We start from the raw sequence: 27,996 nt of genomic DNA, 5'->3' as shown, positions 1-27,996 counted from the left end.
ATTGTGACAAGCACATTATAAAAAAGGTGTATTGAAAAGTCTTGGTGGAGGGAAGGATTACAGAAAGGGTGATGGATATGTTTGTTATCTTGATTGCAGTAATGGTTTTACAAGTATATGCATATGTTAAAACTCATCAAATTGTAAACTGAGTATTCGCAGTTTATTTCACATCAATTACATGTCAATAAATCTGTGAAAAAAGTTACCTAGACTGTTGCTGTTCAAAATGTGATCTGTAGGCAGAAGCAGCAGCCCAGAAAGCTTATTAGAAATGTAGATTCTCAGGCCTCCCTCCTGAGTCAGAATCTGCAATTTATCAAGACCCTCGTGTGATTCTCAAACACATTAAATCTGACCTCTTATAGTGAATGTCTGGAACTAATTTCCCTTCATGAGTTGTTAAAGGGGAATTATATTCCCTAATCTGTTTTAGGTCACTGAGAGCAACTATCTACAAGACATTCCTTGATGGTTATATTAGGATGAGGCTTAAATGTCTGACCTAGAGGATGTGCAGATTTTTCAATAACATTCAATATGTTAAATTGCAAAACATTAGAAAAAGTCAGTAATTGCTCGTGTAGCATATTTTACCTGCCCATCTTCCTAGGTGTGTTTTATAGTTTTTTTTTTTAACATTTTTTATTGATTTATAATCATTTTACAATGTTGTGTCAAATTCCAGTGTTCAGCACAATTTTTCAGTTATTCATGGACATATACACACTGTCACATTTTTTTCTCTGTGAGTTATCATAACATTTTGTGTATATTTCCCTGTGCTATACAGTGTAGTCTCTTCTACAATTTTGAAATCCCAGTCTATCCCTTCCCACCCTCCACCCCCCTATAGTTTTTAATATTTATATTGTTTTAAAAAAATTTTATGATTACAGAAGAAATGGTTATTGTAGAAGACTTGAGAAACAGAATCTATAATTCCGTGAAGTACAGTTATGTTTACCCATCTCATTATCATCCTCAAAAGTTACTGAATACTAAAAGTAGAACACAACAAGGTAATATATTTTTGACTTCTTGGAGGTAAGGCCTTGTGATATGCATGCTTTAAAAATAATTAAAGCTAAATCTAAAGATCCAAGCTAAGTGAAAAAAAAAATCAGTGGGCTTGGAGCAGTAGAATTAGTTTTGAGATATGCATTTACCATAGATCAGTGACGCTTAAGCTTCAGGGACCTTCACCTCAAAGCCCCTTCCAAGACCCTTGGAGAAGCCCTAGTAGTATATTCACCTGGCCAGATGTTTCTGTAAAAGTTTCTAAAGTAAGATATTTATGACCATGTCTCATATTCTGACTTCCATCATTTCTCTTCTGCATTAAGTGGTGTAGGAATGGCCATGGGCTTTTTTGAGATCTGGCTAAGGGAGGAGTGATTGAATTGGGATACATTTCATTTGGATTTAGTGGCATGCATTTATGGTTTGCAGGCATTTCCATCTACTGTTAAATTATTACTCACCGTGGGCATAGGAATGGCTTTCTGGAATACACCTACTGCCCATTATGCCAACTTAGCCAGCACCATGTCACAGAGGTGCAGGGCCAGAGGGCAAAGGAACTCTGTGTGGGTAGCAGAGGAGAAACTAGATTTGAAAGAAAAGGAGAAACTAGCCCACAGAAAATCCTTCCGACTATCAGAAGTAAAAAAAAACAAAAAAAACAAAAAAAAAACTCTAAATAAGAGGAGGGATTCTCTCAATGCCTAACCTAAAACGGAGGTTCTCACTCATCAGAAATCTACTAGGTAATGTCATACATACAATTAGAAGTGCACCATACTTATTTTTGTTTTTATGTGAATCATGCAAAATGGAATACATTAGAATTCTTGTGTTTGTGGGACAGAAACTTGCAGGTGTACTAAAGTGAGTCTATACATGAAGTCACATATTTTATTCATGTTAATGGATGAGATCCTGTCTTAACATAGCAGAAAATTCTTGTCCTGGAAAACGCTGGGATCCAGTAGAAACCACACACAAAACTGCCATGGAGGCAGCCAAACAGTCCTGAAATATTATATCTCATATATGAGAGCAACTTGATACAGGTTTTCTGAAATTTGACAACAGTCCTAAAAAAGTACACACTAGTATCAGTAATTAGTTGTAAAGCTGAAACTTGTAAACAGTAATAAAAAACAAATTTTGATCACCATGCTAAAGAAGACTGATTTTTCTATTCTCTTTATAGAAAACATTACACAATAATTGGCATAGTGTACAGCCAAAAAAAAAGTCGGGAAAATGCTTATAAATGGTGCCCATAAAGTCTAGAAACACAGGTAAATATAATGTTGTCAAGAGCATTTTCAACCTTTAAAAACATAAATAACTATGTTTCTGGATTTTTGGACACCCTGTAGAAGTGTCAGGCAGTTAATAAGAACTTTCACGGTTATCTGTGTGATATTTGTGAGTTTTGTTAACTTTTCAAAATGTCGCTTGTGATTTCTCATTCCAAATACAAATTCACCTTCCTACCTACCTTTCCGCTCCTAATTTTTAGTTTTTACTTAATGAGGGCCCCACAAATTGTATGAGCTTCAGGTCCCGCAAAACCAGGATCGGCCCTTCCAAGACAGTCTCATAGAAGCTACTGAATTTCTCGGTAACCTCAATTTCTTACTAAAAAAAAAAAAATTTTTTTAAGGTATTTGCTTGGCATTTCCTCCGAGCTGCTGTGAAGCCCAAGCAAAAACTGTGGTGGGCAAAAGAGTTCAGCCAACGACACAACTCGCTATAAATGGGGAGGGACTGACACAGAGGGTAGGGCGCTGGCCGGCAGTCACCCTCCCCGCACCGACCGCACGCAGGGCCGGAATGACGCCGCCCCTGCCGGACACCGGGAGCCGCGGGAAAGAACGGCGGGACGGGGGTCCCTGGGTCGTAGCCCCTCCCGGGAGAACGAGGGCCGGAAGGGGACCGGGATAGGGTGGGGACTGGGGCGCTCGGGACCCGCGGGGCTAGGGGCGGGAGGATCGTGCCGGAGCTGATGCCCCACCCAGCTCCGGGAGCCTGAGATCCTCCTCAGCGGCGGAAGTTCCGGTGTCGTTTAGCGGAGGTCAGAGGTCAGCAGGAAGTCGATACGTGGCCGCCGCCTGTCCCCGCTGAGGAGGCGCAGCAGGCGGATATGGCGGCGGTGCTGAACGCAGAGCGACTCGAGGTCTCCGTCGACGGCCTCACGCTAAGCCCAGACCCGGAGGAGCGGCCTGGGGCGGAGGGCGCCCCGCTGCTGCTGCCGCCGCCGCTGCCGCCGCCCTCGCCTCCCGGGTCCGGTAGGGACCCGGGCACCACAGAGGAGCAGCCGGAGCCCGGGGAGGCGGCGGCTGGGGGCGCGGCGGAGGAGGCGCGGCGCCTGGAGCAGCGCTGGGGATTTGGCCTGGAGGAGCTGTATGGCCTGGCGCTGCGCTTCTTCAAAGGTGAGCCGGGCAGGCCCACATCCCTGCCGCCTCTGCCCGGCCTCGGGGAGACTGGAGCAGACTCGCCCTCATCGTGCGGGGTCGCGGCGACCAGAGCAGGACTCTGTCCTTGGGGGTACCCGAAGTTTGTCACTACCCGCTTGGCCGCTAGGTCACACCCCTGAGGGGCCTGGAACCTTGGTTTGACTGTCTAAGTCCCGCCTCCCCGAGGTTACCGGAGCATCTTACCTGATTTAGCTTCTCGGGTTTCCAGGAGCCTGGGTGGAAGAATGAGCTTACCCCCACCGCCCGCTCTCTCCTCTCTCTTTTTCCCAGAAGATCTCATTCTGGGATTTTTTTGGGGGGTGGGGGGGTTAAACCATCGTATTCCTTTTCCTGTTTCCTATGGCTTGGAGTATCAGAAGCACCGATTTTTATCCTTTTTCCATAGTGGAAGAAATCTTTCCCTAGGTTCCATATATACTCTTTCCATTCATTCTGGGGAACCATAAACTCGAATAGGACTTGACCACTTGGCAGTATTGATGTGGCAGAAAGGAAAAAAGAAGTAAAATATTACGCGAATGTACCCCCTCTGGTTTGTCAAACTCTATAAAGAGAAGGGATGCCCACTATGTTCTAGTAATTTCTAGATGGTTAAAATTTTACCTTGTAAGCAATGTCCAAGAATGAATTTTTAGATTAAGTCCTGAAACTACCTTCTGTATTAATTACAGAGTTAATTGTAATAAATCTTGTCTTAGAGCAAGATTGATGTGTGGGTTTGTTTTTTTTTTTAATTGGGTGGTTCACTTAGCCAAATGGTGGTGATACCAGTCACATGACCTTGTCTGTAGGAAAGACTGATAAGAAGCCCGTTTGATTCTTAGAGATAATTTAGATCTCGTGGGGCGAATGGGCAAGGAGAAACATCAGCAAATGAAACTTTAAAAGTGGTTGCTAGGTTCCGTATGCATTCCAGAACGGCATATTTATGACACTTTTCCCAGAGGGAGTGCCTTTTGGAGTACATATTTTATTAGCTGAAGTTGAGTCGCTCAGTGTAGTTATACATGTAGAAGTTATTTGTTTTCTCTCAAAATAACTTTAATTGTGCAAGCTAATGAAGGTCTCTCTTTTATATATTTTCCGGAGTAGTCTTTCCTTGTTCATTGCGTTTTTATTAAAAAGTTTACCCTTGAAATATTCATCGTCATCGCACAGTGAGTTTCAGCCCTCTGTGCGCTAGCTAGCTTGGGGATTTGGTAATGGCTAATGGGTTTTGAATCACTTGACCCTTAGGTCACTGGTGTGAATTTAGAGTTACCAGTGGTGATAATATACTACCACTTATGTAAAAATCTCGTGGTTTCTGTGCAAATCGTGTATTTTGCATTTAATTAAAATTTTTATTCTTGAAACTTATTTTTCCAGTGTACAATAAGATTAAAGCATATTGTAGCAGAATAATGTGTAAGAACAAATCTAATACTGACTTTTGCCATATGACTAACAAAAAAAGATGGATAATTTTATCGTCTGAGCCTGTCTTACTTGAAAATAGTAGTAATGTCTTTAACAGTTTGAAACACTGTTAATGTGCTGTAAATTTAGCATTGCTTGGGAGTCAGGAAGCTCTGGATTCTATTTACCATGTACTCCTAGACAACTAACTTTTCTCTTCCAGAGTCTGTTCATATATAGATATATATGACTGGGTTAAGTGAATCTCAGATTTAAGATTTAGTGGTCTAAACCTAACATTATTTTAACATGTTTGTTGAGTGGCAGGACTCCTAGGGGAATCTGTAATTTAGGGACCTAGTTATCAGTCACCTTAGAGAAAAAAAGGTACATTAATAGGTATAATTCACTAAGTTTCTAAATTAAGCTCTCAGAGCAATATACAAGTACTTAAATGGAGAAATAACAGTCTAGTAATGTAAGCTGCCTTTCTGCATGGATCATAACATAGTTAGCAATGAAGAAGTTGTTAGTATATGAGATACCTGATTAGGGGGAAAAAGTAAGGATCTAAAAGCAATCAGAAGAATTATGGAAAGTGGGGTGAGTCGTGCTGGCTGCCTTCGTTTTTAATGTGTGAATTTTTCCAGCATAATACTTGGCATTTTTATCAGTCTTGCAAGGGTTTTACTAAATCCCTGTTTTGTGGTTATTATATCTCACATGAATTAAAAATAACATAACATTTTATCTCTCATTGTGGAATAAATAAGAATCTTGAAAACATGGATATCTTTTTCCGTTGAAAGTTACTTGGATTGGGAATCAGGAACCTTGTTTTGCATTCTGTTCCTGTCACAGTGGTCATAGGCCAGTGACTGAACCTATTATGTCAACTACCTACTCTCTTAATTGTATGAAGGTAAAAGTAAAATAATGGATGAAAATACTGGAAAATGTAAGTTAGCAGTTTACCATAGAAGTTCTTGACATTGTTGAATCCTTATTATGGATAAATTTTTGTATTAGGTTACCACTATGAATGAATAGTGTGTTTCCTTTTGTTGTTACGAAACTTAAGATTCCAAAAGAGGACCAGTGGCAACTGCAGTACAGTGTGGAGGATCCAGGGAGCAGATGCCATTCTAGAGAAGGAAAGGCATGTGTGTCTGGGAGATGGCAAACAGGAAGGGGTAGTTTGATGGAGAGAGAGCTGGAAGGGTAAGATGGGGAAGGACTTGAATGCCATTGTAAATAGCCTTTTTGTCTGTAGACAGTGAGGAACCATTGAAGGTTTTTAAAAGGAAGAGCAAAACTGCCCAGTTCTAGTTTAGCAAGATTAAGCTGGTTTTCTCACCTCTTTGGGTTAAGGACTAAATTGGTTGGTATTATTGTAGCGTTTATTCTTGGATAGAGTTAACCTGGGCAGTTGTGTTTTGGTTTTTATAATTCTTGGGGGTGAATTTTTCCTTCTCTAATACTTTATTACATCATTGTATTAAGCTGGTAGATGATTGCATTAATTTAAAACTCCAGAGTGATAATTGCCACCAGTTATTGAGCAGATGTTCACTAAATATCAGGTACTATTTTGAAAGCTGTGTATATATTATTTTGTTTAATCCTCTGCAAGTCCTTCAGTGAGGTATTATCCTGGTTTCTTAGTTGAGGAACTTGCCCGAGGCCCCTTGATTATTATTAGTAAGAGGCAGAGTTGGTTCTTAGTCTGTCTGATTCCAAAGACAGTTCTTTTCACTACAGGAGATGAAAAGCAAATAGGAACCCTGCTTTTTGATGGTGTTCCTAGGAAAGTATTCGTAACTACCTACCCTGTTGCTTTATCACATTTTTGGAACTTCTTTACCACATTTGCTTGAAAATATTAAGGGCTAATGGAAAGATTCATACTGTTTTCCTATTTATAATCATTTTATTGACAGTCTATTCAGATATCTGGAAAAGTCAAGTGTGAGAAGGTCATCTACTCTGAATTCCTGCATAACCTTGCTGTCAGGTTTCAAATTTTGATTGTAATGAAAAAATCCCCATCTGAAGGACTGAAGTAAATGTGCCCATCAAAAATATTGATACGCCAGATCTCATTGCTACTAATACAATATTAGACCTTTTGAGAGGCCTGCATTTAGCTAACATAATGTTTGTTTTTTACTCTTGTAAATTGAAAATGGATGTGTTGATTCATTAAGGATTGAAAACTTGTGATATTCTAATTGTCTTTCCTTCACTGTAATACTTTTCCTCATCTACTATTTGGTTTGGGGTACAGCTCAAATAGGAAAGGAAAGATATGCTTCTTTCCCATTATTAGTTTTCAAAATAATGAATTGTTTCCCTTAGCAGCCTCAAAAGGTGACAGTTTTTTTTAAATGTCATTATGTACTCATGCATTTAAACCTTTTTTTTCTTTAGCTTTTATTATTGATGCTCAAATTGTACCATTTTTAGCAAGTGGTAGCCTCTTCTGATTGGCTCCTAAGTTCCTTTGACATGATGGGAGTCTTCCATCGCTTCCTTGTATCTGGTATGATGACATGTTCCAGAAATGTTTCCTGCTGCCCTAGTAATCGGCCATTTCTCCAGAGAGACATAGTTCCTTTTAGTGGAAAGTGGCATTTGAAGAGCCATAATCTGGGTGTTAACAGTGGGTGCTCATTGCTTCTGGATTGGTCGTTATTTCAGAAGATAGATCTAGGGGGTGGGTGTGTGTGTGTGTGTTTATGCATGATATGTGAAAGGAAGCTGTAGTTGAGTTTGGAGGAACTTAAGTCTTGAACTCAGTTTCTCTATGTAATTGTTAATGCATTTCCACTAGCGTTGCCTCCGATTACGCTATTACATTACTGATAGCAGAGAAGCAATCGTACGGATGGTTCCATTTCCTTTTGTTCTTTAGACATGCATCTTCAAGAACTTTTATAATTGGTTCCATTAATGTTTTAAAATACTGTACAACTGTAATTTATTCTTTGATAACATGTATAATTAGTATGTGCCTCCTGGACTTAAGTGGGTTAGCTTCAGATAATTCCAAGATATTAGTGTATAACATAGGAGGACATATAGACCTAAGAGTCACTTAGAAGAAAGAAAATCATAGCCACCGAGAATAGTAATGGCCTTTTAAACATCTGAGTTTTTTATTTGCTAGTTCATGTTAGATTCATAGTAGATTTGAACTGAACTAAAATTTTCCTTTGAATACTGAATTCAAGGAGCTGTTTATGTATGTGTTGTATATGTATATTTTAGTGTAAGTGACTTTAACGTTTACCTGAGGCCTTCCCTTTATTAACTACACATGCAGAAAAGTACACAAATCATAAATGTTGCTTGATGAATTTTCACAAAGTGAACACTCTGGTAACCAATGCCCAGAAGGAGATAATGTTTACTTTTATCAGTTAACTAAAATGAGAGCTACTCTGGCTCAGTATCTACGAAATTGAGCTCTGGAGTCAACACTGTCTGGGGCACTTTTTCCTAATACTGCCACTCAGTTGTTTAAACTCTGCCTTCTTTTACTCAGATTGTTTTAAGAATTATATGTATATATATACCTGGCAGTTGGTATTCTGTGACTGCTTATGTTGTTCAGGAGAGATTACCAAGAATTTATTATGGGGTGTGTTGAAGTAATGGTGGAAAATTCAACTTTTATTAAGCACTTTGTACATGCTAGGTGGTTTCCAGAGTTTTATATTAATTAACTTATAAATACTGCATTATATTATACTTTCTTATAAGTAGTATAAAAATTTAGCAATCAGTTTTTTTCTCAATTGAACATGGGAGAGATGTGGTTTTAATGTTTCTAAAAGACAGAATTTATTCAAAATGTATTCTCTGCCAGGCAACAGTGTGTTAGGGCCATGAAAGAAAACAGATTTGAGCTTAGGCTGCTTTGTTGGAAATATGATATCTAGAATGAGAGAAGGGAGAGATGGTCCTGGACTCTTCCACACAGATCAGACAGTCCCTGGATGCTGCTTTCAGTTTGAGGCATCATCCTTTAGGGGTAAAGACAAATGGAGATCATTCAGAAGAGAGCAACTTGTACAGGGTGGGAATTCAAATCCCTACCATCATTATCATAACAGCTGCTGTTCAGTAAGTGTCTGCTCTATGCAGGCACTGTACCAAGACTTTGGACCACATTCTTTCTAACCCTCAATGAGAAACCTAAGGAGACGTTATTATCTCCATTCTATTGATAGCAAAACTGAGACTCAGAAAGGTTATCCGTGTCCCTGTTACATACTTAGTAAATAGCAGAGCTGGGATTTAAACACAGGTCTTTAGGAGGTATGTATGAGTGAATAAGTTAGGGATATTTAGCCTAGAGAATAGAGTACTGAGGGCAAATGTGTATGGTATTTTGTGGCTTTTTTCAAGGTCTCATCTGTTAGATGTGTTTTATTTAATGCTGAGGACTAGAAATAGACCCTGTGGATAGAATTGAGAGAGGTCTACTCATAATAAAGAGCTACAAGTCACAGCTATCCAAACATGGAAGAGACTGGGACAGTGAATTCCCATCACCAGGAAGTGTGCAAGCATACATTAGCAATTACTAGGTGGATATGCTTTGATTTCTTTATCTTAATCTTTTGTGTATCTACTTCAGGTTTTTTCTTTGTTGTTACCATTAAGTTTATATAAAATATTTTATAGTTATACTAGTTTAAGCTAATAACTTCCATGGCATACAGAAATTCTATACTCCTCTCTCCCTCACATTTTAGGTTATTGCTGTTATAGCTTGCAACTTTTTTTATAGTGTGTCCAATAACAAATTATTGTAGGTCAAGTGGATATGTAGAGGGGATTTGAACTTCAGTTGTGCATTTCGGTCACCTGTCTTTAATATCCTTGACAATCCATAGATTTTACTGGCTTTCGTTTCATCAACTAAAGGCTAGAAGGAACACTGAAATAATTTGTTACATTCTTCTGCCATTACCTCCAGAGAGCAGAGAAAAAATATTTCTCCGTAAACTTACTCTAGCAATTGACATTTGAGACTAATAGCCTTTTGTATAATTTATTTCAGGTGGAAGGGTCATCTTTCAGCACTTTGGGCTTGGTAACTGTGATTATAACACTATTATCAAATTATTAATGCTGTCTTTTTAGTATTGTAAAGTTAAATACTTATGAATTTAATAGGAATGTAATCTAGAAGTCATTTATATATTTACTGGGGAAAATGTGTTTTGTGTATTTCTTATTTATTGCTTTTATAACAAATTACCACAAATTTAGTGGCTTAAAACAAGTACATACTGTTTTATAGTTTTGGAGGTTAGAATTTCAAAATGGGTCTCACTGGGTTAGAATCAAGGTGTCAGCAGAGCTGTGTTCCTTCTGGAGGCTCTAGGAAAGAATCTGTTGCCTTGCCTTTTCCAGCTTCAGGAGGCCGCCTGGATGCTTTGGCTCGTGACCCCGTCCTCCATCTTTAAAGCTAGCAACATAACATCTTCAAATCTTCCTCTGTCTCTTCTTTGTCCCCTTCCATTTATAAGGATTCTTGTGATTACATTGGTTCTATGTGATAGTCCAGGATAAGATCAGCTGCAACCTTAATTCTATCTGTAATCTTAATTCCCTTTTTTAATGTAACCTAACATATTAACAGGTTCTGGGGATTAGGATGTGTGGACATCTTTGGGGGGCGGGTATTATTATGCCTACCGTATGTCATAGTGTCTTACTGATTACTGAAATTGAGCCTATGAGTTTAATCATTTTACCTTTTTATCAAAGTGGAAACAAGACAATTTAAAAGGTCAAGTTGTACTAGATACTTTATAATGAAAAATAGCCATCCCCTGTCTCTTTTCCCATCTCCAATCTGTCTCCCCCGAGGCAACCACTTTCCATTATTTTAACTTTCTTCTGGTATTGGTCTCCATTTTCCTGCTACTTCTTTCCTTAAGAAAAAAGATGTAACTTATACATGTATGCCTCTCTCTTCCTCCTTCTCAAACTCCTAATTTTATGTCACATTTGTGATTAAATCAGTGAGAGTCGTTTCTATTTGTGTTATTCATAGCTGAGACTGATCACGCACTTTGATTATATTTTGGTTCCTGTGCAGACTCTTGTCTTTTGTGTAGTTGGAGGTCATTATCATTTGGTTTCTTTGTCCTCAGATAAACTCCTTCTTTACAGGTATCTCTCCTAGATGTGCATAATTTTTTCTTTCAAGATGTCCTTAAATTTTTGATCCAGTCTTAGCTTTCTACCTTCTGAGTCTCTGTCTAGCTATCATCCTGGAAATTACCTTTCACCTCTCTATAATGGGAATTCTTCCTGGAATTCCTTATTTTCTTTTAGACTTTTTTTTTTCTGTTGGAAGATTTCATTGAGATTTTTTTTTTCCACGTTGGAAGCTTTCTCAAATGTCTGGTGATCCCTGGATTTTCATTCTTGTTAAAGGGTAAGGCACTAAAGAGGACTTGTAACCTTGAATACAAGCTATCATTGTAGGTGATGAGGCAGAAGTTTCATTGGGGAATCTTCAACATTAGTATCCTTCAAATTGGGGTGTGTGCAGGTCTTTTATTTTTGGACAGTTTTCCATGAAAATATTCTCCTGCCTGGCATGTGTTTGAACCTAGTTGCTAGCATTTGGGAACTAGACAGGAGAAAGGGTGGGTGGAAGGTGTTTACCATTTACTAGGGAAACTTCCACTTCATTTCTTTTTTCAGTCCTGCAGTTCAGTCTCAGGCTGGTGTCCTCCCACCTGGATCAGCTGTGACTCATGTTCTCTAGTGAACATCCAGACCTTTGCTAAAGTAGGGCAAGGTAGCCTACTTCGAGTTGCCAAACAAAATGGGAGGTAGGGGTACCTACTTCTTAGATAGACTTTAAACCAAAGCTCCTATTTTTATCTAGACTCTAGCTTTTTAAAGAACCTGCCTTTAATTTCTGAGCCACCTTTCCAGGGTTCTCTAAATTGGCTTCCGTGTCTTTTTAGTGGGGTTTCATTGGGGAGCAGATATAATTGTGTATGTTCAATCCACCATGTTTAGCAGGAAGTTTAATTGTATGTTTTTAATCTTTTTAATTGTATTTGAATCTTTTAAATATCAGGAAATCATTTGGTTTTGCATTTACTTCTTCCTCTAGTCCAGGATCAGCAAACCTTCCAGACAGTAAATATTTTAGGCCTTAAGAACAAGATATGGTTGGTCTGTGTTCATATTCTTTGTTTTTTGTTTGTTTGTTTTTGCTTTTTGTTGTTTCACAATTCTTAAAAAAGATTAAAAATATTCTTAGCTCAGAAGCCTTAAAACAACCGTGGGCAGAGTTGGTCTAGTTTGCCAGTTCCTGCTTTAGTCTGTCTCCTTTAGGTAAAATACATTTTAACCTGACTTTTATTGGTCTTCAGTTTTAAAGCAAATGAACTTTTTAATATAATTGTTGCTGGACAAATGCCAACAAGTGATCCCTTTTTAGTCTATTTGAGAATGACTAGCTTTGTAGTCATGCTTCTCCAGGTAGTAGAAGTAGTTATTTTCTGCTTCTCATTGGTGTGTTTTTATACACGTGCACCGGAAAAATAGCTCTGCAGCTTCTTTCCAAGCATAATTTGGGGTTGCTATAGAAAGCAGAATTCCAAAATTGATTGAATTAAATAACTTTGTAATAATTAACTCTGTAAGTGCAGGGATCTAGGATGATGCCTCTATTCCTTACTGTCAGGACTGAAAGAGCTTTCCTTTGGGGACATGGTCCTGGTTAAAGATTTTTGAGCTTCAGCAAGGCTTTTTCTGTCTATGCAGTTATGGTAGTTATAACTTCTTTCTTGCTAACTACATTTAATGCCCTTGGAATCAGAAATAATTTAGGAGAAAATTATTCTCATCTAACTCAGAAAAACTAAATAAAACCCTCATGTTGTGTGAACTAGAGCCATCTGAAGAGCGAAAGAGAAGTAACTTCAATAGTCTGCCTGATGATATTGATTGTGAAGGGTTTTCTTTGAAGTTTAGTATGTCAACACGATGTGGGCTGTCGTATACTAAAGGTGGCTGGGATTTTTAGCATATCCTCCTGGGTTTTGTATAATCCTCAGGGGAGAATAATTGCTCTGTTAACACTTCATCCCAAAAGCTGAAAGATAAATTGCCTTGACTTTTTAAAAATGTTTATTAAAAAAGAAAAAAAGCATATGTTTATTTGATATAGAAGTACATACGCATATTGGAAATCTAAGAAAATAAAAATGAATAAAGAAAAAAATCTGTAACCAAACTTTCTGAAATAATATAGTATTAACGTTTTGGTGTGTTTCCTTTTCTTTGTGTGGTTTTTCTGCCTTTTTTTTTTTTTGAGACAAATTTGGTCCCCCAGCTAGAATAATGATAATTAATTTGAAGGGGTTTAAAGGAAGGATTATGGAGCATTTCTTAAAACTAGCAAGTATGTAAGAGTCTATGGAAATGCCAATAGAGTTCATGAGAATGGATGTACTGTTTTGCTCATTCTCACAGAAATTTACCTATATAGTCAGTTTCTTCTTTAGAGATATTAGTTGAGTGTGGTTTTAGTAGGGAGTGCCTGTGAACAAAGGGTATTCTGGTTAGTGGTGGTGAGCAGATTTATTTGACTGCTTGACCCAAACTAACACTTAAAACCATATTCTTCTTTTGAAAAATCCCTTATGGATTGGGAATATATTCATAGTTCTCTCAGGCATAAAAGGGGCAGATACCAAAATGACATCCCCAAATCCTGAAACTCCCATCCCTCTATTGATGAGTCGCCTTTTAGGGTTAAGGTTAGACTAACACCTTGCTGAATAATGGGTACAGTTTCCTTCTTTACTTACGTTCTCCCAGGGTCCCCTGCTTCTAGTTTGCACTACTGAATGTTTGAAATAAGCAAATTTATCACCTGGTAAGAAATGGACCCTCCTTCCATTAAAATAACTTTGTAGTAGTTTTATTGTTAAAATATTTTTTTGTACCCACTAGTTCTGTTAGCTTCAAATCATCTACCTGAAGCAAATAAGAATTCTTGTGTGTATGTTTGAAAATTGCTCTTACACGACTTATCAGAAAAGTGTTTGATCTTCCAGTAAATAAAGTTTCCATCTGATTTTATCTTTATTGATGTTTATTTAGATCAAAGCAACCACTTTCATAGAATTTAGGCTTATTTTAAAAAGGGAAAAAGCAAAATAAACCCCCAGGAATCCTGATTGAACAAAACAGGAAAGTTAGTTATAGTCTACCATGCACTCTATCCCCACTGTTTCTCAGGCTACACCTTTTTTTCCCCTTGAATCACCAGCAGCCTGTTTTTCTTTTATAAGGCTCAAGATAAAATGAATATTTAGGTTGGTACCGTTTTGGTTTTAAAAATCAAAATCTTTCTAAATAATATCCTTTCAACTAGTTGGATAAGATCAGAAGTTGGAGCTGATTTTCAAAACATCACTTTTGGGGAAAGTGAGAAGAAAATTGTCTGGGCTATGCTTCTCTAATAATTACCTGTGACATAGTGTAAGAAAACTGTTGGTGATTAGTATGTATAAAATTAAGGTAGATGGTAAAGGAAGGTTATCGGCACCTTTAAAGTTGGAGAAAGGCTTTCTGGTAAAAAGTAGCCACTATTGTTTTACATATTTTAACAACCTAACATCTTAGAATACAGAGTTCTGGCTAGCTAATTTTGTAAGAAAAATCTTAACTGTAATTTTTTAAAAGAAAGATCTATATGTGTAATCACCCATTTTTATGTAGTTGTAAACATGGTATCTAATTTTTTATTCTACTTATTTTAATTAGTAAGTCATAAATCTGTTCTCTGAAATTCTATATAGCCCTTATATTGTCATTTTAATAGCTGTATAATCTATCCAGTGGATTACTGTAATTTAAGCAGTGTGTTATTGCTGAATAGTTAGATTTTTTGTTTTAAATAATGTAGCAGTGAACAGGCGTAACATGGTTTTTCTTGCTAAGATAATTTTTCAAGGCTGTATTTCGAAGAGATTCATTGGGAAGTGAATGAAATAAAGAACACTTCTAGGCTTGTTGGTTTTTACTTGAGAGGTAATGTAAAGGTGTATTTTGGTTTTGTACACTCTCATCTGTTTTACTTTACTTTGATTATATACTGTGTTGGAATTAAACACACCTACTGGCCCAAAAGAGTTGGAACAAGTCACTTTATTACCTTTTTGGCCTAATTTTTTTCCCCTAGGTCAGAAGTATTCTAAAATAATCTTTCTTTTATCTCAATATAATTTTATTATAATTTGTTTGCAGTATCTATATACCTGAACTATGCACCTAGACACAATGATATACTGTATTGCCAAGTTACAGATTTTTGATTGAGCTCAAGTTTGTAAGTTCCAGGAGGGCAATGAATCCCTAGCGTCTAGCACAATGATTTGTATACAGGTGCTCAATAAATATTTATTAAGTTGAGTGAATGAATATAGAAAAAGTCTTACAGTGTTCATCATTGATTGAAATAGCCTTCTAAGAGTTAGATTTTGAAATGGGAATTGCCTGTTAGCTGATAAATACAGACCTATGGTAATCATGTTCTAAAAACTTTACAGGGCGTTTCTACTCTTGGTACTGTCTAGTGATACTGTTTGCTCAGTAGCAAAGACAGATGGCATGTCCATAGGTTTCTGAACTGTTTTGATTTGTATTAAATAAATAAGATCAGTGCCACAGTTTTGTCTTTTTTTAATATTTATTTTTTCCAAGTATTGTATGAGTTTGTTCTTGTTGGAAAATATATAGGTGTGTGTGTGTGTGTGTGTGTGTGTGTGTGTATAATGCTCTTCAATCCCCATCCACTAATTTTGCCAGTCACTTCCCCAGAGGCAACACCTCTTAACAGTTCTTTTTGTTCTTCCACATATTTTCCTTTGAAAGGTTAAAATGTTCGTAGTTTTAAATTCTCTGATTATCACTCCTAGTCTTAGCCCCCTCCCACTTTCTCATTTTCATCTCTTTAGTGTGACTCCTCCTAGATCTTTTTCTTTGCATTTACATTCATATAAATGTACCCATAGACTGTATATGTGGGGGTGTTTACTTGCTATATTTCATCAGTTCTAAGACATACTAATATCTTATGTACTGTAGTTAAGGAAGAAGAACCACCAGTTATAACTGTAAAATACCATAGATTGTAAAAACTAATCTGATTTTAAAGAGGTTAGCATGAGGGTTGGAGGTAGTACTTAGAATTGATGCTGTATATTTTGTGCTGTGATTGTAGGTAGTTTTCTGCAGCTTCCTTTTTTTCACTTAACAGTGTTTCCTGTACTTGATTCATTTACACCACAGGCTGAATATACTACATTATTTAGCTGTTCCCTTATTGATGAACTCTCAAGTTGTTTACGGTAACAAGAAAACAGTGCTGCAGTGAATATCCCTGTATCCACCTCCTTCTATGTATTTGAGAGTGCATATCAAGAGTAGGTAATAAGAATTGAAATTACTGGACCATAGGAAATGTCCATTTATAATTTTGAGATTTATTGCCAAATTGCCCTCCAAGATAACTGTAACAATTTATACTTTCAACAGTAGTGTATAAAAATCGGTACCTATTTGTCCCATTCTTACCAACTCTTGATGTTTTTGGAACTTTTTTTTGACCTATCTAATGGCAGAGAGCGTCTTGGTATCTGATGGTTTCAGTTTCCATTTCGTTCACAAGTGAGATTGAATATCTTTGGATGCTTATTGGCAGCTTCTTTTTTTTTTTTTCCCTCCCTCTTCTGAGTTTCCCTTTCATATCCTTTAACCCATATTCTTCTCTCATCATCAGTGATTTTCTTTTGGTGACTGCTCTGTACGTGGATAAAATTTGTAGGCAACATATACTACTTTCTACCTCCTTTTTTTTGTTTGTTGTTTTGAAATTTGGTAGTCTCTTCTTATCATTAGACTCAACCAGTAAATTAATGCTACTATTTATCAAAGAAGTAGAACTATTTAAGGATTTTCCATTTTACCAGCACCCAGTTTCATACTACTTATGAGTGGTGTTGGTGATAGTTAAGTCTTTATAGGTCAAACTGGCTCCACTCTGAAAACCTGCCAGAGTCAACCATAATATGAAGGAAGGAAAAGGATCTAACAGTTATACTATTCTGTTACCTCTGAAGTAGCAGGAGGCTTCTCACCTTATTGATGAACAAACTGAGAGATTAAATGGTCCTACAGCTAGGAAGTATCTGAGATGAGATTTAAACCTAGGCTGTCTGATTCCAAAGCCCCTTCACACATCATAGTGCCTCGGTGGGATGGATACATTTTGAATATAGCTTTTCAAAGTGTATGTAATCTCTTATGCACATTGTCTCTTATATTAAAAGTGTTTGATATAAAATTATTTTTTATCTATTTAAAAAATAGTTGAATATTTTTAATATTTATGAAGGATGTCAAGTGGTACATTATTATGTGTGTGCCTGACTGTAGCTTGACAGATTGGTTTCTCTGTAGTAGTTTTAACATAGGTACTAGTACTTGGCTGTGTCTTAAAAAATTAATTCAGCATAAAGGGTTTCTATCTTGACTTACTATTAAAACTTAGTACTTAAAATAAAAATCTCACTATAATGGTGTTTATATATTACAAACAATTTGTGATATACCTTATAGCAAAATTTTAACATATAATGCTAAAAATTACGTATTTTGCTAGTGCTAATTATTTTCTTTGTATTGATTTTTCTTATAGAAAAAGATGGCAAAGCATTTCATCCAACTTATGAAGAAAAACTAAAGCTTGTGGCACTGCATAAGCAGGTTCTTATGGGCCCATACAATCCAGACACTTGTCCTGAGGTTGGATTCTTTGATGTGTTGGGGAATGACAGGAGGTAACAGTCTTTCGTTGTATAATGAATTTAATGAGACTAATGTTGAAAAGAGTACAAAATAAATTGGTTAAAGTGTAAATAGCTGGCTCATTAGCTTTAGAATAAGAAAAACATTTTTGCTTGCAGCTTCTGGAATCTTCAGATGTTTGTCTGTTCTTGGCTTGGAGATGTTTATGGCTGAATATTGTGGAAGAAGTTTACTCATCTGATTATGAACATAAGACAAGTACAGCTCTATTTGATTCTTCCTAAATAATATTAAAACAGCCATTTACAATATAGAAATTGATTCCCTTATTGGGACATATACAGAGTTGTGACAAAAAAGACTACATTAAGCATTTTATTCAGTTAAGGCTAAACTATGATAATAAGAAAAGTAAAACTTTGATACCCTTTTACTGGTATGGAAATTATCAGCAATGTAGTTGAATTGTAGTTTACAACAGTAGATTTGCTTAGTATGTGGCATATGTAGTTTAGTAAGTCACTACATGCTTGTCAAAACTTAAAGCATTGAATCTTTTATTTATAGTAGAATAATTCTTCATTTTAGTTATAACTGAGACTCATTAATATTTAACTCTTAGAATTTAAATCAAATTCTCATTCTGTTAAGAAGAAGAGGTAACTTTTCTTGTTATTCTTCACAGGAGAGAATGGGCAGCCCTAGGAAACATGTCTAAAGAGGATGCCATGGTAGAGTTTGTCAAGCTCCTGAATAGGTGTTGCCATCTGTTTTCAACGTATGTTGCGTCCCACAAAATAGAGAAGGAAGAGCAAGAAAAAAAAAGGTGAAGTTTGAGGGCAGACTACTTTTTCCTCGTGTAGCCTAGTATACTGATGCTTTTGCTTTATGGAGTGTCTGTTCTAAATCAGAGGTCTTACTTCCATTGGATCCCAACTTCTTATGGCAATTGCTCAGACTTTCTGATGTGAGCAAGTATTTACATTATGAGTTTTGTGGAGAGAGGATTTGCTGCTTCTGTCTGGCTTTACCTTTTTTTTCTTCTTTTTAAATTAAAAAAAAATTTTTTTGTTTTTTTTTTTCCTTTTTTGTTATATTTTTGTTGTTTTTTACTTTGTTTTGTTTTGTTTTTTGGCTTTACATTTAAAAGGAACCACCCATTCATCATGGCAGCATTCCTTTTGTATTACTGCACTAAGTTTCTGAGCGAGCACAATAAACTCAGCCATCCCTCTGGGCTGACACACCCTTTGCTGCTACCTTCCTTGGATTTCTAGAATATTCATACTTCATATCATGCTTATCAGGTGTGTTACATGGTAGGCCTTTTATAGGCATTTCATATTGGTTGTGGCGTCCAGATGGCTTATTATTTTCAGAGGTTAGAGGGGGAGCTATTGAATGTGCTATTTATGTTTATAGGATTCTATCATGATTGTGAACTCAGCAGAATTATAATCGGCACCTTATTTATCTGGAGGTTATATTTTCAAAAACTTTGACAGTCTAGGGGATAGGGTATAGCTCAGTGGTAGAGAGCATGCCTAGTATGCACAAGGTCCCAGTTTCAATCCCCAGTACCTCCATTTAAAAAAAAAAATTAGAAAGAAAAAAGAACTTTGACAGTCTAAAATTTCTAGGTATGAAAATGATGCTATAAAACCAATTCTCCCTCAGATTATATTATACTTAACTCTAGAAACAGTTAGTTCTCTGGTTCCCCACCTTAACCTAGATTGGAAATAACATACTAGAAGAGAAAATAGCTTGGCAGTGAGGGAGAAGACAGAAACCATGAAAAATAGACATAAGAATTATAGAAGTGTAGCAGTTAGGGGCCATTTAATATGAAAATAAACTCTCCATCACTGTGTTATGACATGTACAATTTTTATGTTGTAGTTATAACTCCTGAGTTATCAAGAGACAGGGCACTGGATATAATTTATTCCTCTTGAAGAGAACAGAAAATATCTTAATACACTTCCAGAAGATATTTATCCAAAGGAAGACAGTTTTTATCCAAACGAAAAGCTTTGATTCTTATAAGAGTGGAATGAGTTTCCTTTACTGTAAAATTGATTTATGTGCTGTATTATTGTGTAATGATACTGGGTCAGTGAGGTGTAGCTGTGTCTTTGGAAGTAAGTATACATTACTTTCTAAGTTTTTTTAAATGATAAATTGAGTAAGTTACTCCTCAACATATAAAACTGTATTTTTCCTTTTAAAAATATGCTTATGTAGATGAAGTCTACATAAAATTCTTTTAAAGCATTTGAGACTAGACTTCCTCTATCCTAAAGCTTAAGCTCTGGCTTGTGGACCATCTTGCCCTATGTACTAGCTGTGAGATATTAAAAGTAAATCATGTTATTGCTGTAATTTGAGCCTTGGTTGTGGCTCAGGCATATTCATCACTTGTAGAAGTTTGGAGAGAAAAGCAGGGTAACCCAGACACATCTCATGGTAGGACTATGAAATGGTATGTTCATTGAGAACCCTCAGAAATCTTCTCTTTCAGACCATCTTCAACCTCCCTTTGCCCCCACGCCACTCTTAGAGCTGTGGGGCATCTATGCTAGTGCAACAGGCTGCTCTCCCTTGGGTGAAGGGCTGTGGGCCAGAGCTGGGTAAGGGCTGCACCTAGATTTCCAGCTGTTCTTTTCTTTTTTAAATTAAATGCTTAAAAATTTTTAACTTCAGAAATAATTCACAAATATATGCAGTAAAAATGACTTTCCACATATGGCAATGTATGAAGCACAAACTGAAAAGCTTCCTTTCTGCCTTTTAATCTCACTCTTCTCTCTGTAGATAATAACTGACACGTTTAAGGTGTGTCTTTCTGGGCCTTTTTCTATTTATTTACCTGCTTTTTCCATTAAACAAATATATTAAACTTCTTTACATATTAGGTCATGCAATTCTATTCTTTTTTTATGGCTACATGGCATTTCAAGGTAGCTTATTCATTTCTATTCATGTTTGTTGAATGCTGGCTCTTTCCAGCACTGTGGTAAGCCCTGAGGATATAGCGGTGTGGGATAGGCAGTCTGCTCTTAGGTAGCATGTACTTTAATGAGTAAGACAGATGTATTGCCAGATTTGTCACACAAATTTAATTGCAGTCACAGCAAGTAGTAGGAAGGAAGAGCTTGTGGTGCTGTGAGCATATCTTAGAAGGAGCCTTCAGGGTATGGATCTATCAAAATGACTTAAGTAGTGCTTTGCTGTTGGACTCCTTTTTCTGTTGCTGTGCAGCAGCCATTGTTCTCGCCGTGATCTGTATATTGTGAGGTTGACGCCATATGATAAATTTCTCTTGGTGGAATATGTGCATTTCAAATTGTGATAAAATTATCACATGATTCTCTAAAAAGCTTATGTCAGTTTTCATAGGGAAATAGTCTTAAATTATTTTTAAACAGGATTCTTTAGGGTTCATTCTCTCTGTCCTTTACCTTGTAGGAAGGAGGAGGAGGAGCGAAGGCGACGTGAAGAGGAGGAAAGAGAACGTCTGCGAAGGGAGGAAGAGAAACGTAGGCGAGAAGAAGAAGAAAGGCTTAGACGGGAGGAAGAAGAGAGGAGGCGAGTTGAGGAAGAAAGGCTTCGGCTGGAGCAGCAAAAGTAAGCTTGTTGTGTGGCTTGTGTTAAAGAATGAGAAATGGACTGCTGTACTGTTGTGCTTGAATCTACGTTGTGTGCCTTAGAATGAGTCTGTGATTTGTGGGATGACTGGGAGGTAGACCAGCGTGAACTACTTGCCATTTGTGCCAATGATATGTTACCAAAGAGGGCCTTATCTTAAGCATTTGGTTGCAAAAAGAGGAATGTATTATAAGAATTTGGGATTTGCTCCCAGAACCCAGGGACCAGAACAGGAACTGAGGTTGCTTCCTTGCTTGCTCTGTCTTTGGGCCCACACAGTCTCTTGTCTTTGCTTCTCTCATCTGTGTCTCTGTTTCATTCTTCCTGTTCTCTGCAAATTGTCACTCTGCTTTGGCATGTGCAAGGCTTATCCCAGCCTGGATTTATGTAATATTTGTTTTCATGCATCTGAGTAAGACTGGCTGGAATATGAGAGACCCAGTTACAAATTCCCAGAACAGAGAATCTAGTTGGCTCAGCCTGTGTCAGGTGTCTATTCCTAGTCTCCTAGTACAGGACTTGGGAGCTGAAACCATTTCTTACTCAGTAAGGGCTGTGAGAGCGGCTGTCTCAGGAGGGACTAGTTCTTCAGGAGGGAGCTGTGGAAAGGAGGGATTAACACACATAAGACACTGTGGGAAGAACGCCTAGAATCTTAGGGGTGGCATGGCATATAGATTAAACCAGAGGACATGCGAATCCATTGTTTTCTCATTATTTCTGAGCAGTTCCTCAGAAAAGCTTCAGACCGACCCAGGATCTCATTCTACTTCGGAGAGAGACTGTGGGTTTTGTTGTTGTTGGTTTTGGGTTTTTTTTTTTTTTTTTTTTTTTTTTTGGAGGGGGGTGGTAATTAGGTTTATTAATTTATTTATTTTTAATGGAGGTACTGGGAATTGAACCCAGGACCTTGTGCATGCTAGGCAGGCACTCTACCACTGAGCTATCCCCTCCCCTCTGGAGAGAGATTACGAGTATTATTTTTTGGTTGGCGGGGATGTTGCCCTAGGTGGACCCAGGATCATATTCTATTCAGAATTTTGTGAGGTTGTCCTTTTTTATTATTTATTAACAAGTGGCTTTGAGGCCTTTATTGTTGGTCACATGACTGAGTTAAGAAGCATGTGGTTCCTCTATGGAAATAAGGAAAGAAAAGAAAAGAATAGTAATAGTTTACAGAACTCAGTATCTCTAAACCAAGTGTGCCCAGATATTATTAAAGTGTTCCTCTTTAAGGCAAGCTTTACATTCAATGCCAAGGACATGCAGATTTTCACTGACTTTATTTACCAGAGCCACATGTAACATCTTTTAGCTGTTCTGCCTCTTACTACTTTTCATGTATTTAGGTAGAAAAGCCATGGCCAACAGTTAACTCCCTCATCTGTGTCAGAAATGACAGTCCCTCTTCTTACAGCATCATGTTCAAAGAGTATAGGCTGGAGCCAGACTGCCTAGACTTGAATCCTGGCTCTGGCATCTACTAGCAGTGTAATCTTGGACAAGTTACTGGACGCCTCCATTTCTTCCTTTGTGAAGCCCTACCTCAGAGGGCGGTTGTGAGAGCTAAGTGGGGTAGTACATGGAAGTGCCCTGAACACTGCATGGCGCGCAGTAAGGGCACAGTAAGTGTGAGCAGTTATGATGGTGATGATGATGGTGGTGATGATGATATGCTTATTATTCTCCCTCTCCATCCCAAATTTCCTTGAAAAACTTAAGTGAAAAATTTGAGGCCAAATTCATTTTCTTAAATCTTCTGGGCCTAGGACACATGCTGATTGGTATACATGATTAGCTTAGTCCTTTTTAAGAGTTATAAATTATAAAAATAAATAACAAGGACATTTTATTTTGTCATGAACAGTCTCCTGTAGTCAGACTAGTATATATTTTTTGATGTTTTTAGGCAGCAGATAATGGCAGCTTTAAACTCGCAGACTGCCGTGCAGTTCCAGCAGTATGCAGCCCAACAGTATCCAGGGAACTACGAACAGCAGCAAATTCTCATCCGCCAGTTGCAGGAGCAACACTATCAGCAGTATATGCAGCAGTTGTATCAAGTCCAGCTTGCACAGCAACAGGTACGATAGATAACCCCTGAATTCAGCCTTAGAGAGGGTTTTTAGTTTCATTGGAATGCAAGGTCTTTTTTAATGGTTGCTAATAAATTTTGCATCAGTTAGCCTCTCAGGTATAAAGTAACTTTTAGGTGACCTTTATCAAGGGAGACTTCTAGCATTGCACTGGCAATTATGAAAGAAAGTACATAATATTGAAGCAACAGATGATGTGGCCACTATTATTTGTCATAAGGGTATTTGGGAGTTGTATGGACCTAGTGTTATTCCAGTGAGTCTGACATAGACTCTAATAGTGGCCCTGGAACAATGAAGATTTGGGTAATTAGTGTTAGTTCAAGCACATCCTTCAGGCAGAATGCTGTCATAGGCCTGGATAGCTTCCAGTTGGAGGACCCCCATCCCCTAAGACAGAGCTGGGTTGGGTCCATCTTGACCTTTGTGTTGGGTGCAGTAGCTACAGTGCTCACTTGCAACACATTGGTCGTCCTCCTCAGCTCCCTGCCCCCATGTATGTTGCTTCCACATAGGAATAGGTGGTTTGGGGAAAGAACATGGGACTGGAGGTCAGATACCACTTGGATTCTGTCCTGACTTTGTCATTATCTGGTTTGATCAGGCAAGTTACCTGTTGCTCTGATTGTTCTGCCTTTTCTCCCAGTCAGTAAGAATAGGATATAAAAACCTGGTACTTATCCTGTTAACCTCACAGGAAGATCAGAGGAATAAAATGAGAAAATGGTTACTTTGTGAAAGTATTTGGTACATGGGAAGATAACTGAATTTACATTCATTTTTTACATCTTAAGGAGGCATAAAATGCCTCCTTAAAGTTAACCTAGCTAAAGTTTACTTATTTCATTAATTTTCGCTTATAAAGCAGTTACTACCTTTCAAAATATCTGAGTGAAGAGAAGTGTTACAGTATAGTTGCTCAACATTTCTTGTTAAATGAAGTCATCTTTGTTGTTTTGCTACATTCTTTAAATTCCATAAAAATTAATACCCTTACCTAAAATATGTTTTCTGGAGTCTTTGGCATAAGTGAGCAGTTAAAAGGCACTCCAGGCTTTGTGTAATCCATAGAGGAGGGAAAAGATGGCAAACCAGAATTATTCAAGATAATAAGTGGTATTTTTGAGAGATTTCTTTTCTGTCCTCTAAAGCCTGTTTCTACTTTAGCATATCACTCCCCTTTTCCTGCTTCTTTGATGGGCATTGAGATAAGTTTTTAGTAGGATAGGTCATATACACTGTCCTGCTTGTAGGTTGCTGTCACTTAGTGAGAACAAAGTCAGTCAAATGGGGAAAACCAAGAATCTTTGAAACAGAATTGGAAAGCCATAGTTTAGACTGCAGTGATCGAATTGATTGATTATCTCTAGGAAGAGAGAAGGGAAGAGACTGGAGAAGGAACAAAGGGAACTTCAGCCCTGTAAAGCATTACTTTTTTTGTAAATACTGGAACAAAATGACAAAATGGGAACACTTGTTAATTTGGAGGTATGGTTACATGGGTGTTTGTTACATTGTTCCTGTGCCTTTCCGTGCTTTTTTAAACTTCCCAGAGATAGAAGAGATTATGTAAATAAATAATTATAATCTATTATAGATAATAGATATATATTCATAGACAGTGGGATACCAGGGTAGGGAGGTGTTCATTTTGGAGAGTTTCAAGAAAGGCTTGAAATGGAGAGGGACCATTTGAGCTGACCTGTTGATCATCAACAGAAATGCTTTTTTTGCTTTCCTGTCATGCAGTGAATGTTCTGAGTGTGCTGACTTGTTTTGGTTGTGTGCCCTTTTTCTGGAAGCTAGTACTCTTTTAGAAAACTGATATGGAAATTACTGAGAATGTAGTCCTTGGGAGAAGGTATTTTAAAATCTTAAGTGTTTTTCTAGCCTACACTAGCAGCAGAGAGAGGTGTTGCTGTTTAATAACTGGTTTGTAAATGTTACGTTAAATGAAATGTATATACAGATATGCCAAAATATGTCATTATCCCTAAACCATGAGATTATAAAGACTTTTTTCCTGTTTTCTTTCTTTTTTTCCCCTAATTATTATAAACATATGCTCGCTTATAACTTAGTGTTTTAGTTGAAAGTTACTTAAATGCCCAAATGCTCAACAGTAGATCGGAGAAATAAATCTTGTATTTTCACAACGGCATTTCCTATAGCAATACAAACAAACAAAATACAATTATAATTACTTGTGACCTTACAGATGAACCTCACAAACAAACTGAGTAAAAGGAGCCAGACACACAAAAGAGCATATATTATACAATTTAATTTATATAAAGTTCAGAAGTAAATAGGCAGAATGAATCCATAATGTTACAAGTCAGAATAGTCGTCACTCTTGGGTGTATCTGGAAAGGGGCACCAGGGAGGGTTCTGGGATGCAGATAGTGTCTTGATTTGTGTGTTGGATACATGGATATGTTTGGCTAATGAAAACTGATCAAGCTGTACGTTTATGATTTGTATACTTTTCTATATGTATATTTTAATTCAATTTAAAGTTCCCCAAAAAGTTACCTAAGTAATATTTAGGTACTTCTAGTTGTATTAATATTTATCCATCTTGATAGAAGAAGGGGATGTTCTAAAGTAGTTGTTTTTTGGACTTAACATGTTTTTATTCTCCATTTTTGACTCAGTGGACCTTTTGATTTCATGTTTATGAATATATATATTTTAATCATAATTATGTGAACAGTGATGAATTTTCATTAAGAAAGTATTTTGAAAGAATATGGAAATGAATATATGTTATGACTGAAACATTGCTATTTACACCAGAGATTGACACAATATTGTAAACTGACTATACTTCAATTAAAAAAAAAATTTTGATGTCAAACTTCATTTTATAAGCCTATTTAATTTTTAGGTCAATTTTTTTACATAATTAACAGTTTTTAATTTAATTGTGGTAAGAATCTTTCTTTATATATAGCTTAAAGATTTAATTTATTGATTATTTTTGTCTATGTTTGTTACACTTTGGGGGCCCTTATCAGATTTCACCAGTTACAACTTCTGCCTTTATGAAATTTCTGTTTATTTCTACTAAGTTTAATTTTTCTGATTCAAATTTTATGTATATTAATTTTATCAAGAAAATTTTCTATCAATTTTAAGAGCAAATGTTACTGTGTTCAATTTTTACCTGTAATAATTTTATTTTAAGTTGATTATTTCTGCCTACTTTAATTCTTCCTGGTTAGTTTTTCTAGTGATCCTCAGGTCACAAAAATGTGATCCTCAGTTACAGTTTTTTGTCCATGTTAGTATTTTGACTTTTTTAAGCTATCAGTTTGTTAATGTGCTACTAATATTCATTACAGATAGGATAAAAACTGGTAAGGTTTATTAGTAATTCCTTAAAGCATTGTGCTATCTGATAAGAGCAAAACTATGGGGTCAGAGTGCATTTCAGAGCAAATGTCTCATTTATTAGCCTTCCTGGTTAGTGTTTCTTCACTTTTTCTTGACTTATAGGCAGCATTACAGAAACAACAAGAAGTAGCAGTAGCTGGGGCTTCATTGCCTCCATCATCAAAAGTGAATGCAGCTGCACCAAGTGATATGCTGTCAGTTAATGGACAAGCCAAAACCCACACTGACAACTCAGAAAAAGAGCTTGAACCAGAAGCTGCAGAAGAAGCCCTGGAGAATGGACCAAAAGGTACAGCTTGGTGGATGTATTCATTCATCCAGATGCCATAATTCAAACTTAATGAAAAGCAGAAGTCAAGAAGTCAGATTAGTTAGCTTTTGAGAGCAATTACGTATTTGTGAGAGTTGAATGCCCTCTCATTCTTTTTAGTCTGAACCTGATGCTTCTGGTGAACCTTAGAATAGTTTAGAAGAGCAAGTCTCAACGTCTTTTTGACACTTTGGGTTGCCTTGTTTCATATATTGATTATCTATTGCTGTGTGATGCATTGGACCTAAATTTAGCAGTTTAAAGTAATAATTAAACATTTATTATCTCTTGACGGTTTCTGTGGGTCAGGAATTCAGGAGCTGTTTAGCTGAGTGGTGGTGGTTCTGGTCTCGTGAGATTGCAGTCAAGACATCCACTGGGACTGTAGTCAGGTGAAGGCTTGACTGGGACTAAAAGCTCTGCTTCCAAACTGGTTTCCTCATATGACTGGCAAGTTCATGCTGGCTGTTGGCAGGAGGGCCTTAGTTCCTTGCCCCATGAATCCTCTCCACGGGGCTGCCTGAGGGTCCTTAACACAGCAGCTGGCTTCCTCCAGAGCACACAGTCCAAAAGAAACCAAGGTAGAGATGGCAGTGTTTCTTATGCCCTGTCTTTGGAAGTAATACATCAGCACTACTGCCATATTCTGTTGGTCCCACATAGCAACCTTGATGCATTTTGGGTGGTGACCTCACAAGTACATGAGTACCCAGAGGTGAGGATTACTGGGGGCCCTCTTGGAGGCTGGCTACAATATATTATATTTTTTGAGACAAAAATACCACAT

At 37.2% G+C, this 27,996-nt stretch overlaps 1 protein-coding gene across 1 annotated transcript in view; it reads left to right on the top strand.

The window, feature by feature from the left end:
• The first annotated feature begins 3,091 nt into the window (after positions 1 to 3,091).
• ACBD3 (acyl-CoA binding domain containing 3) overlaps positions 3,092 to 27,996 on the top strand; it is a 32,462-nt gene continuing 7,557 nt past the window's right edge. The window contains exons 1-6 of the mRNA XM_010973817.3: positions 3,092 to 3,446; positions 17,644 to 17,785; positions 18,439 to 18,579; positions 21,225 to 21,383; positions 23,314 to 23,488; positions 27,002 to 27,188. Coding sequence (XP_010972119.2) covers positions 3,158 to 3,446; positions 17,644 to 17,785; positions 18,439 to 18,579; positions 21,225 to 21,383; positions 23,314 to 23,488; positions 27,002 to 27,188 — 1,093 coding nt within the window. The 5' untranslated portion in view covers positions 3,092 to 3,157. The remainder of the gene's footprint in view (positions 3,447 to 17,643; positions 17,786 to 18,438; positions 18,580 to 21,224; positions 21,384 to 23,313; positions 23,489 to 27,001; positions 27,189 to 27,996) is intronic.

Source organism: Camelus bactrianus, chromosome 23 (genome assembly GCF_048773025.1).
Source record: "Camelus bactrianus isolate YW-2024 breed Bactrian camel chromosome 23, ASM4877302v1, whole genome shotgun sequence".
Lineage (NCBI taxonomy): Eukaryota > Metazoa > Chordata > Mammalia > Artiodactyla > Camelidae > Camelus > Camelus bactrianus.
Note: the sequence above shows the minus strand (reverse complement) of the source record. Positions and strands in the feature narration are given on the sequence as shown.